General features: G+C 47.8%; 1 protein-coding gene across 1 annotated transcript in view; it reads right to left on the bottom strand.

The window, feature by feature from the left end:
• Positions 1 to 16,839, bottom strand: part of LOC142254739 (nuclear pore membrane glycoprotein 210-like) — a 74,639-nt gene that overhangs the window by 56,922 nt on the left and 878 nt on the right. The window contains exons 3-11 of the mRNA XM_075325995.1: positions 14,815 to 14,946; positions 12,868 to 12,961; positions 11,073 to 11,223; positions 10,850 to 10,982; positions 10,615 to 10,773; positions 8,703 to 8,771; positions 8,500 to 8,609; positions 7,840 to 7,980; positions 1,490 to 1,624 (exon numbers count right to left, since the gene is read on the bottom strand). Coding sequence (XP_075182110.1) covers positions 1,490 to 1,624; positions 7,840 to 7,980; positions 8,500 to 8,609; positions 8,703 to 8,771; positions 10,615 to 10,773; positions 10,850 to 10,982; positions 11,073 to 11,223; positions 12,868 to 12,961; positions 14,815 to 14,946 — 1,124 coding nt within the window. The remainder of the gene's footprint in view (positions 1 to 1,489; positions 1,625 to 7,839; positions 7,981 to 8,499; positions 8,610 to 8,702; positions 8,772 to 10,614; positions 10,774 to 10,849; positions 10,983 to 11,072; positions 11,224 to 12,867; positions 12,962 to 14,814; positions 14,947 to 16,839) is intronic.

Raw genomic sequence — 16,839 nt, 5'->3', positions numbered from 1 at the left:
GAATGAATCCCAGAAACTTTTAATTGGAGTAAGAACTACTTCAACACGACCATGAGATAAAGCAATGTCTTCAGGCCTGCCAAAAAGTTTTTAGGGTGTGGGATTTCACTTTTGTAACAAAGACTTGTTTAAGGAGTATGGCTAAGCTGGGGGGATACTGGGAGTGTCTATACTTATTATGTAGTTATGTATGTCTATTTGCTATCATGTAAGAAACGCCTTCCAAAAATTTCTTAGGGTGTGGGATTTCATTTTTGGAACATAGACTTGTTCAGGGAGTGTGGCTAAGCTGGGTGGATGCTGAGAGTGTTTGCATTTATTATGCAGTTATGTATTCTACTATTTGCCATCATGTAAGAGACACTTAAATTTATGCATGGTACGCCTATATTTCTGAAGAGTATAAAAGATCTGATTCTCATTAAATTCATTTGGAGAGCATTGGAAATCCCATGCCTGTGTATTTCTTTAATTCTCACTGGTGCCGTACAATGAATCCCAGAAACTTTTAATTGGAGTAAGAACTACATCAGCCCAACCATGACATAAAGCAATGTCTTCAGGCCTTACAAAAAGTTCTTAAGGTGTGGGGTTTCAATTTTGGAACAAAGACGTGTTCAGGTAGTGTGGCTGAGCTGGGTGGCTGCTGGTAGTGTCTGTACTTATTATGCAGTTATGTATTCTACTATTTGCTATTATGTAAGAAACCCCTAAATTTGTGCATAGTACGCCTATATATCTGAAGAGTATAAAAGGTCTATTTCTCATTGAATTCCTTTGGAGAGCTGTGGAAATCACATGCCTGTGTATTTCTTACATTTTTACTAGCACCGTAGAATGGATCCCAGAAACTTTTAATTGGAGTAAGAACTACTTCAAAACAACCATGAGATAAAGTAATTGTCTTCAAGTCTGTTAAAACGTTCTTAGGGTGTGGGATTTCACTTTTGGAACAAAGACTTGTTCAGGTGGTGTGGCTAAGCTGTGTGGATGCTGGGAGTGTCTGTACTTATTATGCAGCTATGTGTTTAATCAGATACTTTTTTTCTGCTGCTGATGATCATTTTTGCAAAGATGTTAAAAAACTAACTTGACACATGATACTTTTTTGTATCTATCAGATGCCAGATCTGCTATTAGCTGCATTTGAACTTATATCTGTATAAAAAATAGGCATATACTGACGGGGAAGTTAGCACACATGTGTGACCACAGCTTCTTTCATTGTCTCTAGGACTGAGGAGTTTGTCAGGTAATGCTAAATAGGATCCCAATGTTGCTGATAGTGCATTTCTGCACCATTCATTGTCTATGGGACTGCCTAGCTTTGGTTTTCTCCAGCAGTTCTATAGAGAATGAATGGAGAAACCCCAGGTTATATCTTATCCTATGAAATGGGGATAGCGTTAACATTTCATACAATATATTTGGTATTTGTATAATTGATGACTTGTATATTTGGGAGAACAGAAGGTTTTTCCAGTCTCACCTTTACCATGAAGGTATGGGATGCATTTCTTGGGTAAGGGGGCAATACCAGAGTTTGAGGAGAGACGGTAATGGGCAAGAAAATCTTCACTTCTTGTTTCTGGGAAATTGGGTTTGGAAACATCAAGAGTTCATCCTGTCAATGACACGAGAAGAAGGGAATTTTGTTTACTTACCGTAAATTCCTTTTCTTCTAGCTCCAATTGGGAGACCCAGACAATTGGGTGTATAGGCTATGCCTCCGGAGGCCGCACAAAGTATTACACTCAAAAGTGTTAAGCCCCTCCCCTTCTGCCTATACACCCCCCGTGCTCCCACGGGCTCCTCAGTTTTGGTGCAAAAGCAAAAAGGAGGAAAAAGAATTAAAAACTGGTTTAAAGTAACTTCAATCCGAAGGAATATCGGAGAACTGAAACCATTCAACATGAACAACATGTGTACACAAAAAAAACGGGGCGGGTGCTGGGTCTCCCAATTAGAGCTAGAAGAAAAGGAATTTACGGTAAGTAAACAAAATTCCCTTCTTCTTTGTCGCTCTATTGGGAGACCCAGACAATCGGGACGTCCAAAAGCAGTCCCTGGGTGGGTAAAATAATACCTCGTAAGAGAGCCGTAAAACGGCCCTTTCCTACAGGTGGGTAACCGCCGCCTGAAGGACTCGTCTACCTAGGCTGGCATCCGCCGAAGCATAGGTATGCACCTGATAGTGCTTCGTGAAAGTGTGCAGGCTCGACCAGGCAGCCGCCTGACACAACTGCTGAGCCGTAGCCTGGTGCCTCAAAGCCCAGGACGCGCCCACGGCTCTGGTAGAATGGGCCTTCAGCCCTGAGGGAACCGGAAGCCCAGCCGAACGGTAAGCTTCGATAATTGGCTCCTTGATCCACCGAGCCAGGGTTGATTTGGAAGCCTGTGACCCTTTACGCTGGCCAGCGACAAGGACAAAGAGTGCATCCGAGCGGCGCAGGGGCGCCGTACGAGAAATGTAGAGTCTGAGTGCTCTCACCAAATCTAACAAGTGCAAATCCTTTTCACATTGGTGAACTGGATGAGGATAAAAAGAAGGTAAGGAAATATCCTGATTGAGATGAAAGGGGGATACCACCTTAGGGAGAAATTCCGGAACCGGACGTAGAACCACCTTGTCCTGGTGAAACACCAGGAAAGGGGCTTGGCACGACAACGCTGCTAGCTCAGACACTCTCCGAAGGGAAGTGACTGCTACTAGAAAAACCACTTTTTTCGAAAGTCGTGAGAGGGAAATATCTCTCATTGGCTCGAATGGTGGTTTCTGAAGAACCATCAGCACCCTGTTTAGATCCCAGGGTTCTAACGGCCGCTTGTAAGGTGGAACTATGTGACAAACCCCCTGCAGGAACGTGCGTACCTGTGGAAGTCTGGCTAGGCGCTTCTGGAAAAACACAGAGAGCGCTGAGACTTGTCCCTTAAGGGAGCCGAGCGACAAACCCTTTTCCAGTCCAGATTGAAGGAAGGACAGAAAAGTGGGCAAGGCAAAAGGCCAGGGAGAAAAACCCTGAGCAGAGCACCACGACAGGAAAATTTTCCACGTCCTGTGGTAGATCTTGGCGGACGTTGGTTTCCTGGCCTGTCTCATAGTGGCAATGACGTCTTGAGATAACCCTGGAGACGCTAGGATCCAGGACTCAATGGCCACACAGTCAGGTTGAGGGCCGCAGAATTCAGATGGAAAAACGGCCCTTGAGATAGCAAGTCTGTTCGGTCTGGTAGTGCCCACGGTTGGCCGACCGTGAGATGCGACAGATCCGGGTACCACGACCTCCTCGGCCAGTCTGGAGCGACGAGGATGGCGCGGCGGCAGTCGGCCCTGATCTTGCGTAACACTCTGGGCAACAGTGCCAGCGGAGGAAACACATAAGGGAGCTGAAACTGCGACCAATCCTGAACTAAGGCGTCTGCCGCCATAGCTCTGGGATCTTGAGACCGTGCCATAAACATTGGTACCTTGTTGTTGTGCCGGGACGCCATGAGGTCGACGTCCGGCACCCCCCAGTGGCAACAGATCTCCTGAAACACGTCCGGGTGAAGGGACCATTCCCCTGCGTCCATGCCCTGGCGACTGAGATAATCTGCTTCCCAGTTTTCCACGCCTGGGATGTGAACTGCGGATATGGTGGAGGCCGTGGCTTCCACCCACATCAAAATCCGCCGGACTTCCTGGAAAGCTTGCCGGCTGCGTGTGCCGCCTTGGTGGTTGATGTATGCCACCGCTGTGGAATTGTCCGACTGAATTCGGATCTGCTTGCCTTCCAGCCACTGCTGGAACGCTTTCAGGGCAAGATACACTGCCCGTATTTCCAGAACATTGATCTGAAGCGAGGACTCTTGCTGGGTCCACGTACTCTGAGCCCTGTGGTGGAGAAAAACCGCTCCCCACCCTGACAGACTCGCGTCCGTCGTGACTACTTCCCAGGATGGGGGTAGGAAGGATTTCCCCTTCGATAATGAAGTGGGAAGAAGCCACCACCGAAGGGAAGCTTTGGTCGCCTGAGAGAGGGAGACGGTCCTGTCGAGGGACGTCGACTACCTGTCCCATTTGCGTAGGATGTCCCATTGAAGGGGACGCAGGTGGAACTGCGCGAAAGGGACTGCCTCCATTGCTGCCACCATCTTCCCCAGGAAGTGCATGAAGCGCCTCAAGGGGTGTGACTGGCCTTGAAGGAGAGATTGTACCCCTTTCTGTAGTGACTGCTGCTTGATCAGCGGAAGCTTCACTATCGCTGAGAGGGTATGAAACTCCATGCCAAGATACGTCAGTGATTGGGCCGGTGTCAGATTTGACTTTGGAAAATTGATGATCCACCCGAAACCCTGGAGAGTCTCCAGGGTAGCGTCGAGGCTGCGTTGGCATGCCTCTTGAGAGGTGCCTTGATTAGCAGATCGTCCAAGTACGGGATCACCGAGTAACCCTGCGAGTGTAGGAGCGCTACTACAGTAGCCATAACCTTGGTAAAAACCCGTGGGGCTGTTGCCAGGCCGAACGGCAGTGCCACGAATTGCAGTTGTTCGTTTCCTATGGCGAAGCGCAAGATGCGCTGGTGTTCTGGAGCAATCGGTACGTGGAGATAAGCATCTTTGATATCGATCGATGCAAGGAAATCTCCTTGGGACATTGAAGCGATGACGGAGCGGAGGGATTCCATCCTGAACCGTCTGGCTTTTACGTGTTTGTTGAGCAGTTTCAGGTCCAGGACCGGGCGGAAAGACCCGTCCTTCTTTGGGACTACAAACAAGTTGGAGTAAAAACCGTGACCCTGTTGCTGGAGAGGAACAGGGATCACCACTCCTTCTGCCTTCAGAGTGCGCAGCGCCTGCAGAAGAGCCTCGGCTCGCTCGGGAGGCGGGGATGACCTGAAGAATCGAGTCGGGGGACGAGAGGTGAACTCTATCTTGTAACCGTGAGACAGAATGTCTCTCACCCAGCGGTCTTTTATTTGTGGCAGCCAGGTGTCGCAAAAGCGGGAGAGCCTGCCACCGACCGAGGATGCTGCTAGAGGAGGTCGAAAGTCATGAGGAAGCCGCTTTGTTAGCGGCGCCTCCGGTGGTCTTTTTAGGACGTGACTTAGACCGCCATGCATCAGAGTTCCTTTGTTCTTTCTGAGACCTTTTGGACGAGGGGAATTGGGACCTGCCCTCGCCCCGAAAGGACCGAAACCTCGACTGCCCTCTCCTCTGTTGGGGTATGTTCTGTTTGGGCTGGGGTAAGGATGTATCCTTTCCCTTGGATTGTTTGATGATTTCATCCAAACGCTCGCCAAACAGCCTGTCGCCAGAAATTGGCAAACTGGTTAAGCGCTTTTTGGAAGCAGAATCTGCCTTCCATTCCCGTAGCCACAAGGCCCTGCGGAGTACCACTGAATTGGCGGCCGCAACCGCCGTACGGCTCGCAGAGTCCAGGACAGCATTAATAGCGTAAGACGCAAATGCCGAGGTCTGGGTGGTAATGGATGCCACTTGTGGCGCGGACGTGCATGTGGCTGCTTCAATTTGCGCTTGACCTGCTGAGATAGCTTGTAGCGCCCATACGGCTGCGAATGCTGGGGCAAAAGAAGCTCCGATAGCTTCATAGATGGATTTCAACCAGAGCTCCATCTGCCTGTCAGTGGCATCTTTGAGCGAGGCCCCATCTTCCACTGCAAGTATGGATCTAGCCGCCAGTCTGGAGATTGGAGGATCCACTTTGGGACACTGAGTCCAACCTTTAACCACGTCAGGGGGAAAAGGATAACGTGTATCCTTAAGGCGCTTAGAAAAAACGCTTATCTGGACAAGCATGGTGATTCTGGACTGCCTCTCTGAAATCAGAGTGGTCTAGAAACATACTCGGTGTACGCTTGGGGAACCTGAAACGGAATTTCTCCTGCTGAGAAGCTGACTCCTCCGCCGGAGGAGTTGAGGGAGAAATATCCAGCATTTGATTGATGGACGCAATAAGATCGTTCACTATGGCGTCCCCGCCTGGAGTATTAAGATTGAGAGCGCCCTCAGGATCAGAATCCTGATCAGTTGTCTCCGCATCATCAACCAGAGATTCCCCCCGCTGAGACCCTGCACAATATGATGATGTCGAGGGAAATTCTAAGCGAGCCTGCTTAGTCGGTCTGGGACTGGGGTCTAAGTCAGAACCCTCAGCCTGGGATGTATGAGATACCCCGGGAGGACATTGTTGGTCCAACTGAGGGGGGTCAGGGAACAATGATTCAACAGAGTCCCTTTGCTGAGATACCGGCCTGGACTGCAAGGCTTCTAGTATCTCAGCCATAGTCTCAGAGAGTTTTGCAAACTCAGTCCCCGTCACCTGGACAGTGTCAACAGGTGGCTCCCCCTGGGCCCCTCTTAGCAGAGGCTCTGGCTGAAGAAGTGCCACAGGGGCCGAACATTGCACACAATGAGGGTCAGTGGGACCTGCCGGCAGCTGGGTTGTACAAGCGGCCAGGCATCATAATAAGCCTGTGTTTTGGCACCCCTGCCTTTGTGGGCGCCATGCTATTGTTTTCCCTGAGTAACACAATAGGGTATATAGCCAGAATGAACTGTGCTCATACAGTGAAAGAGTATACTATAAACAAATAATGTATCAATACACTACAGCACCATGGGGCTAGCACCAACAGGTGCTGCTTACCACCCGCTTTAAAGCGGTTGTGAGGCCACCAGAGACCGTGTCTGGGTCTCCCAGGGTTTGTCCCTCTCTGCAGCGTCGGAGGAGCTGACAGGAATGGCTGCGGCGTCCTGACGAGAGGAGGGAGCCGTGGGCGTGGCCGAGAAAGTGCGGGAACTGGTGCTCACACTGTGCACAGTGAGGGGGGTGGAGAATGGAAATCATACTCCAGCCCTCAGTGCTGCTCGTTCCATGCAGCGTCCCGCCCTTCCCCTGCCTGTCAGGGCTGGGGGCGGGAGAAAAGGAAACTAGGCCGCAAGAAAGCCGGGGACTCGAGTATAAGCGTGGCCGCCGTAAAAGCGCGGCCGGCGCCGAAGTCCCCGGCGAACTACAAGTCCCAGCCGCGCCGCAGTTTCCCATGGCAGCGGCGGTTAGCGCGGTAGCCCCTACATATAAACACACTCAGCGACGCTGAGTGTGTAATGGCACAGTTTAACCCGGTCAGCGCCGCGGTCCCCGGTGCACTAGCACACCCAGCAAAGCTGAGGTGTTGCCGTGCGCGTTCCCCACAGGGATACAGAGTACCTTCAAGTAGCAGGGCCATGTCCCTGAACGGTACCCGGCTCCTATCCAGCAGGCTCCACAGGAGTTGTGGATGAAGCACGGTCTCAGTGCCTGGAGACCGATAGGATCCCACTTCGCCCAGAGCCCTGAGGGGGATGGGGAAGGAAAGCAGCATGTGGGCTCCAGCCTCCGTACCCGCAATGGATACCTCAACCTTAACAACACCGCCGACAAGAGTGGGGTGAGAAGGGAGCATTCTGGGGGCCCTATATGGGCCCACTTTTCTTCCATCCGACCTGGTCAGCAGCTGCTGCTGACCAATCTGTGGAGCTATGTGTGCAGGTCTGCCTCCTTCGCACAAAGCAATAAAACTGAGGAGCCCGTGGGAGCACGGGGGGTGTATAGGCAGAAGGGGAGGGGCTTAACACTTTTGAGTGTAATACTTTGTGCGGCCTCCGGAGGCATAGCCTATACAACCCAATTGTCTGGGTCTCCCAATAGAGCGACAAAGAAATATTTATTTTCCAGAAGACCGAAGGATCCAAGGCCATGTCTGTGACTGTGACCATACTGGATTCGGAGGACACCAGTAGACATAGGAGCCACCATTACTGCTTTGTTATACTTTGTGTATGTCTTTCATTTCTTACCTCGTGATCGACACCAGTAAGTGACGCATTGACGGTTGTGGTTCCAGTTTGGATGGCGCGTACCACGTGGTATGACCCGTTTTTAGAGGAAAACATCAAAATGAAGAAATCGAAGGGAAAGTGACCGCTAATCTGCAGGTTCTGTTAACATCAATGGAAGAAGAATGGAAATCTGGTGAGGATCTTAAGAAATATTGAGCTTATATGTAGTAGACACCTTAAAGAGATGTAAGTGCAAGTTCCACCATCTTAAAGGGGATCTGTCAATTTCAATGAATATGTAATTTTTTTTTATCTGGTGTAAACGCCGCTGTTCTCCTGAATCCGGCGCTGTTTTTCTTTTGTTCCTGCGCCTCTCCGTTCCTGAGATATGGCCACTTCTTCCCTGTATATAAATCTAGTGTTGTTAGCCAAGTGGGCATTTTCCTTAATAAGATGACCATGCCCACTTGGCTACAAATAATAGATTTATATACAAGGAAGATGGGGCCATATCTCAGGAACACGGAGGAGCAGCAAGAAAAGAAAAACATCGCCGGATTCGGGAGAACAGCGGCATTTACACCAGGTTAAAAAAATATCTATTTATTGATCCCCTTTAAGATAGGGGAACTTGTAAATACCAATATCATTCATTCTTTGAATTATTGGTGTCCATACCTGTGAGGGATAGACCCGACGGCTGCTTGTCTTGTCATACACCTCAATGCTGATCTCGTACACCTTTTCTGTCTCCAGAATCCAGAGGTCTCCAGGACGAATGGAAAACCCTGAGGGAAGTGATATAGCCATGACGTGCTACGGTAGGTGCTTCTTGCTGATCTTAGCCTATGGAGGTGTGTAAGAAGGGTTGCAAACCTTACCGAGGAATCCCGGCTCCACCACACACACTGTGCAGTTAGGGAGACTGGAGCCACCGTGCATGTGAATATCTAATGTCATGCTGAGTAATCAGTAACACACCTTTACATCACATAAATACAAGGAAGAGTATTATATGGACCACACCAGCCCACCAGGGGACATAACAAAGAAGTGGAGCAGAGGATCTGCAAAGCTTTAAAAAGTAGCTAAACATTTATTCATTTATTTTTAAGAATTTCTCCAGCATGGAAAGTTCTGAAACTTTGCAAAACACATTATTTGGGTATTCGTCTTCAATCCTGTAAAAAAAATGTAAGTGAGTCGCTTCCATACCTCTGCTTTTCCTTAGTCTGTTTTCCTGCATTCAGTTACATTGATATTAGAGCGTACTCCTTAGGAGTACAGATGATGGCAGTGGTGGGTCAGCTGCTGACTCTTCCTCTGAGTATTAGGTATGATCACTAGGAGTACAGATGATGGCAGTGATGGGTAAGCCTTTGTCTGCTCCTCTGAATGTTGAGCATGCTCATTAGGAGTACAGATGATGGCAATGATAGGTCAGCTCCTGTCTCTTACTCTTAGTGTTGAGCATGCTCATTAGTAGTACAGATGATGGCCGTGATGGGTCAGCTCCTGTCTCCTCCTCTGAGTGTTGAGCATGCTCATTAGGAGTACAGATGATGGCAGTGATGGGTCAGCTCCTGTCTCCTCCTCTGAATATTGAACATGCTCATTAGGAGTACAGATGATGGCAGTGATGGGTCAGCTCCTGTCTCCGCCTCTGAATATTGAACATGCTCATTAGGAGTATAGATGATGGCAGTGATGGGTCAGCTCCTGTCTCCGCCTCTGAATGTTGAACATGCTCATTAGGAGTACAGATGATGGCAGTGATGGGTCAGCTCCTGTCTCCTCCTCTGAGTGTTGAGCATGCTCATTAGTAGTACAGATGATGGCCGTGATGGGTCAGCTCCTGTCTCTTACTCTGAATATTGAACATGCTCAATAGGATTATAGATGATGGCAGCGATAGGTCAGCTCCTGTCTCCTCCTCTGAATATTGAACATGCTCATTAGGAGTATAGATGATGGCAGTGATGTATCAGCTCCTGTCTCCTCCTCTGAGTGTTGAGCATGCTCATTAGGAGTACAGTACTGTCTCCTCTTCCGAGTGTTCTGCTCATTAGAATAATCTCCTGCAGCAGTTTCTCCCCAGAATTAGTGCGCCGCAGGTGCTAACCCATCACTGCCATCATCTGTACTCCTAATTAGCTTTTTCTGATATCAATGCAGCTGAAGGCAGGAAAACATAATGGGGAAAGCTGTGGTTTTCAAAGTCACTTACAAAGTGAACACAAATCTGCTAATCAAGTGATTTGCAAAGTTTCATACAAATTTATTACGAAATATAGAAATAAAAGTTAAATGGGATATTCCCAGCTCCAAGATCTTATCCCAATATGTAGTAGGTGTAGTAATAATAATAATAATAATAGCAAATGCCTTCAGTTATAAATGTAATATAGTTCTCCTGATTATGTATGTCTCTTACCTAATGTGCAGGGCATTGCAGGTCCTTAGATATCCATGGTTATGACCACTAGCAATTAACTAACTGTAACTATGAGTAACTTATGACCACTCTGTGACAGTTTGTTAATTGCTAGTGATCATAACCATGGATATCTAAGGCCCTACAATGCCCTGCACATGAGGTATAAGACAGCTAATCAGGAGAACTATACTACATTTCTAATAGGAGGTATTTGCTAATATTAGTATTCTTACACCTGCTACATATTGGGATAGGGTCTTGGAGAAGGGAATACCCCTCTAATTATTCTTTAATCAATGATCTGGCCATATAGGAATAATAGATTGCAGGGATCGTATATCAGTGGTGTAGGATACTCTTGTGTGTAAAGATGAGGTTGGTGCAGCCCAGTTGCAGAGCCGTCACTGTAAGGGACGTGTCTTCAAGATCGGCCACGGGGAGGTGGGGGTCGCCTCCTGGAGATGGCACCTGGCTCTCCAGCTGCACTTTATAATTTGCCAAAGGAGGATCCATCACTGCAGATCCCAAAAAATGTGAATCAGTATCTTCATTGGGTTTTTGGGTCCCCATTTCCCACCATTGTCTCGGCACCTGTAACTTTATGCTCCACCAGTGTGTGCACTTGGAAGCGGACACGAGCCATCGCCAGCAGGAGGACCTCGCAGCACGGGGTCAGGAATATCTTCTCCAGGACCAACAGGCGGATACTGGTAACAGGTACGTGCTGCGGGAAATAGAGCTCATCAATGGAAACCGTAAAAATACAAAGACCGCCAAAACCAGCGCAGCGCGTAAAGAACATGTCCGATCTTACCTTGTAAAATTCGCCTTCTATCCGCACTTTGACATCACTGGCTCCTGTGCTGACCCCAGACACTAAGACAATGTCTCCCTGTCTTCCAGCTTTTTCCATCAGTGTGATATACTGGGGGATGTAATACTGTGTCTCTGCGTAACGCAGAATCCTAAAGGCAGAAAAGCACAAATGTTCATATAATGGTATGAGTGATATAATACCAGCAACCAGGGGCGGAACTATTGCGGTCGTAGGAATCGCAACTGGGCCCGGCGGTGCAAGGCCCCCGCCAGCCCCAGCTTCTGGTTCAGCTGGATGTGCGTCCGAGGCCACACATTCAGCTGAAATGCATCGCGGTGCAGAGGCAGGTCGGGTCCCTGCACGGCGATACACGCTGCAGCCCAAACAGAAGTCGGCAGCTTTCATCTGCGACCCAGTGGCTGAGGCGGCGCATGACAAGGACATCATGCATTGCAATAGCACTGACATCACTGAAAGCTGCTGGCCACTGTGCACACAGGAGTACGCTGCGCGACGTGGGATCCAGGGACGGTGAGTACAATGTTGTGTTTTTTTGCATTAGACAGAATGGAGACATATTTATCAGGATGGGGACATATATACCAGGAGGAGGACGTATATACCAGGAGGGGGGATAGTAGATAGCAGGAAGGGGACTGTATATACCAGGAGAGGCCCAGGATGGTGACATATATACCAGGATTGGGACATATATACCAAGATGGGGGACATTTTTACTAGGATGAGGTTATATATACACCAGGATATGAGCTAGCATAGGGAATATATATACCAGGATGGGAGACATATATATCAGGATGGGAGACATATATATCAGGATGGGAGACATATATATCAGGATGGGAGAACATATATATCAGGATGGGGGAACATATATATCAGGATGGGGGAACATATTTATCAGGATGGGAGACATATATATCAGGATGGGGGAACATATATATCAGGATGGGAGACATATATATCAGGATGGGAGACATATATATCAGGATGGGGGGACATATATGCCAGGATGGCGAACATAGCAGGATGGAGGGCATATATACCAGCATGAGGGACATATTTACAAGGAAGGATACCAGGATGGGGGACATATATACCAGGATGGGAGACATATATATCAGGATGGGAGACATATATATCAGGATGGGGGAACATATATATCAGGATGGGAGACATATATATCAGGATGGGGGAACATATATACCAGGATGGGGACATACATACCAGGATGGGAGACATATATATCAGGATGGGAGAACATATATATCAGGATGGGAGAACATATATATCAGGATGGGGGAACATGTATAACAGGATGGGAGACATATATATCAGGATGGGGGAACATATATATCAGGATGGGAGACATATATATCAGGATGGGAGACATATATATCAGGATGGTGGACATACCAGGATGGAGGGCATATATACCAGCATGGGGGACATATTTACAAGGAAGGATACCAGGATGGGGGACGTTAGAATAGGATGGGAGACATTACTACATAATGGGGGGGGCACTCGTATGTCTTTATAGGATTTAGAATACTAAATGTATACATATACAGACATCTGACCAACATAAGGGGGCGGCCCAGGTCCAAATTTTGCACAAGGGTCAATCGAAATCTAGTTACGCCACTGCCAGCAACTCCACATCCAAACATCCTGAAGAAAAGCATCTACACTGAGCCTCCACCCTCAGAGCCAAATGCACAGATTGCCATATACAATTATTTATCCTTTATGTTCCCCTTTTTTGCACCTTATCTTTGTAGAAGTTTCAGGGATTCCTGTAGATTCATCCATCATCACCATCCACTGGAAGCTTATACCGGCCAAGCTGCTGAAGACATTACCTGTCAATCACAAAGTGTTGCAGCTCAATGCTACGATCAGATGATCTCTGATTGCCTCTTCCTAGTAGGGCACTTTAATTTGGAAAAATCTAATATGTATCTGCCGAAGAATCCCCAAGTGGCTGCGTCTCTTCCGCTCGGAATTCATTTGACGTTTAGTGGAAGCAATTTTGAAAAATCCGTGACCATATGAATTGTGGCGTAACAGTGGTTAGGGTCAAGGCCAGTATTATGGCCTCTAACCCTACAAAAAAGTCACCATACCAAATGATATCCCTGAATGTCCCTTAAACAAATCTCAAATTCCCCCTTTCATGAGTGTGTCCCGGCCTGATGTGATCTCGGGGGGGATCTGGGATCAGAAGGTCACAGTGCATTGTAGATCACAGATCCTGTTTAGTGCCCACTCGTTATTTACCCTGAGTTGAAGCATATTTAATTCCATCTGGTACTGAAGGGGTTAAGGTTCATTTCTATCCTGCAGTGATCTAACAAGTAACTATAACCCCAGTTGTAGCCACTCCCTCACTTCTCCCTATGCCGACTATAGCTCATGCCTATGCTGTCCATTTTGAATGAACCAGTCTCAGGAGAAACTAAGGTGTTGCTTCTGTCACAACTGAGAAGTTTGAAGGGGCCTGATTGTTGAAAAGCTGAGATGTCACTTCTGTTGCAACTGAGAAGTTTGAAGGGGCCTGATTGCGGAGAAGCTGAGATGTCACTTCTGTTGCAACTGAGAAGTTTGAAGGAGCCTGATTGTGGAGAAGCTGAGGTGTCGCTTCTGTTGCAGCTGAGAAGTTCAAAAGAACCTGTCTTTGGAGAATCTGAGGTGTCACTTCTGTTGCAACTGAGAAGTTCGAAGGAGCCTGTCTTTGGAAAAGCTGAGGTGTTACTTCTGTTGCAACTGAGAAGTTCAAAGGAGCCTGTCTTTGGAAAACCTGAGGTGTTACTTCTGTTGCAACTGAGAAGTTCAAAGGAGCCTGTCTTTGGAAAAGCTGAGGTGTCACTTCTGTTGCAACTGAGAAGTTCAAAGGAGCCTGTCTTTGGAAAAGCTGAGGTGTTACTTCTGTTGCAACTGAGAAGTTCAAAGGAGCCTGTCTTTGGAAAAGCTGAGGTGTCACTTCTGTTGCAACTGAGAAGTTCAAAAGAACCTGTCTTTGGGGAAACTGAGGTGTCACTTCTGTTGCAAGTGAGAAGTTCAAAAGAACCTGTCTTTGGGGAAGCTGAGGTGTCACTTCTGTTGCAGCTGAGAAGTTCAAAAGAACCTGTCTTTGGGGAAGCTGAAGTGTCACTTCTGTTGCAAGTGAGAAGTTCGAAGGAGCCTGCCTCTGGAAAAGCTGAGGTGTCACTTCTGTTGCAGCTGAAAAGTTCATGCTGGAGAAGCTGTGGAGTCCTATTTGTTGTGTCTTTCCTCACCTGTTTGTCTTACCTAGCTTGCGTTGTCTCATTGCAGTGGCGAGACTAGCATGTCGTTGGACTTTGGTAGTCAGGGTGTGTTAAGGGCCAGCAAGGACCTAGGTACGAGATGGCGCAGGGGGTAAGGACCCGTCTAGGGACATTAGGGAGTACAGAGATCAGCCTCAGGTGAGTATTAGGAGGTGACCCCACTCCCCTCTCTCTAGTGCCAGGGCCTTCCGTTGTATTGCTACCCTGGTGTTCCCGAGATGTTGCGCCGCTCACCAGTAGTCCTCTTGTACCTGACGTGACACCCCCTAACGCATAGTTTGGGTCAGCGGCACATCCATACCGCGGTTGTGAACAGTAAATTCTTCAGGAGAGCGCCACCTCCTGGCATATGGGAAGCCGGGAAACAGAGGATAAATAGATGGAGTGATATCCGGATAATTCCACACCTTCTTTGTCCAGGCCAGCCACAGTCAGCTCCACCGGAGCGTCGTCCACGTACAGCTCCCGAGTCCGAGATTCAATCTCCAGAGTCACTATCAGATCCACGATCACATCACAGCGCAAGACCTGTCCGGTGACTGCGGGAAACACAGACTTGGAAGTTATTACATTTTCTGGGAGAATGGAAAAGAGACGTTCCGGGGCATCCGCAACTCTGCAAAAGGCTTTAATTAAAAGTTGCACCGTTTGGCTTTTACGGGCTTTTTGTTTCTTTGCACATTCAATATTAATTTGGTCTAAAGTCATAAAACAGCAGAGAAGAGATAAAAGAGTTAAAACTTTCCCATTGGACAATTAGAATGAGCTCACTGACAGATTCTCTGTTAACCCATCCTATAGCCAGCAATAGATAGGGCAACACATGCTATAGATGGCAAAAGGCACAACATATAAAACAAAAACAATCAATTGTATGAATTATTTTTAGACAACAAATCATGTATTTCAGAAAAAGAAAGATTGTCCTCATCTTTAGCACAGTTTGTCTGTTGGCCACCATTAGCCACAGTCTGTCTGTGGGCCACTATTAGGCCCAGTCTGTCTGCTGGTCAAAATTAGGCACAGTCTGCTGGACACTTAGGCAATGTCTGTCTGCTGGCCACCACAAGGCACAGTCTGTCAGTTGGCCACCACAAGGCACAGTCTGTCAGTTGGCCACCATTAGGCCCAGTCGGTCTGCTGGTCATTATTGAGCATAATCTGGTGGTCACCATTAGGCCCAATCTGTCTGTTGATCATCATTAGGCACAGTCTGCTGGACACTATTAGGCAATGTCTGTCTACTGGCCACCACTAGGCACAGTCTGTTGGTGGACCACCATTATGCACAGTCTACCTGCTGGCCACCATGAGGCACAGTCTACCTGTTGGCAACCATTAGGCACAGTCTGTTTGTTAGCCACCGTTAGGCACAGTCTGCCTGCTGGCAACCTTTAGGTACAGTCTGTCTGTTGGCCACCATTAGGCACAGTCTGTCTGCTAGCAACCATTTGTCTGCTGACCACCATTAGGCCAGTCTGTCTGTTGGCCACCATTAGGCATAGTCCGTCTATTGGCAACCATTAGGCACAGGCTGCCTATTGGCCACCAGTAGGCACAGGCTACCTGCTGGCAACCATTAGGCACAGTCTGTCTGTTGGCCACCACTTTGCACAGTCTGTCTGTTGTCCACCATTATACACAGTCTGTCTGCTGGCTACCATTAGGTCCAGTCTGTCTGCTGGCCACCATTAAGCACAGTCTACCTGCTGGCCACCACTAGGCACAGTCTGTCTGTTGGTCACCATTAGGCGCAGTCTGTCTGCTGGCCACCATTTGGCTCAGTCTGTCTGCTGGCTACCATTAGGTCCAGTCTGCTGGCCACCATTACTATGGGGAGATAAGGTATGCACACCAGCGACTATGTAAGGGGAATACATGAAATAGCAGAAACCGCTGTGTGAATACTGACTTGAAAAATCCAATAGCTATATGCAAGAGTGAATATGTGAAAAATGGAATCTGCATTACTGCCATGAACATATGAATCAAGAGAAATTTAGCTACTGAATTGATCAATGCAGAAGAGCCCCAACACTACGCCAAAGTATTTCTCTACGTTGGGGTCCCTAGCTTGTGTGTGTCCTCTCATGCAGTTAAAAAACTTACCGTGTATGGGAAGCTGAGACCCAGGCTATATATGCGTATGATATGGATTGGCAAGCTAGGGACCCCAACGTAGAGAAATACTTTGGCGTAGTGTTGGGGCTCTATTGCATTGATCAATTCAGTAGCTAAATTTCTCTTGATTCATATGTTCATGGCAGTAATGCAGATTCCATTTTTCACATTTTCACTCTTACATGTAGCTATTGGATTTTTCAAGTCAGTATTCACACAGCAGTTTCTGCTATTTCATGTATTCCCCTTACATAGTCACTGGTGTGCATACCTTATCTCCCCATAGTGATGTTTTTTTAGGTTTTTGCACC

The sequence above is a fragment of the Anomaloglossus baeobatrachus genome, chromosome 10 (assembly GCF_048569485.1).
Source record: "Anomaloglossus baeobatrachus isolate aAnoBae1 chromosome 10, aAnoBae1.hap1, whole genome shotgun sequence".
Lineage (NCBI taxonomy): Eukaryota > Metazoa > Chordata > Amphibia > Anura > Aromobatidae > Anomaloglossus > Anomaloglossus baeobatrachus.
This window is presented reverse-complemented; position numbering and strand designations above follow the sequence as displayed.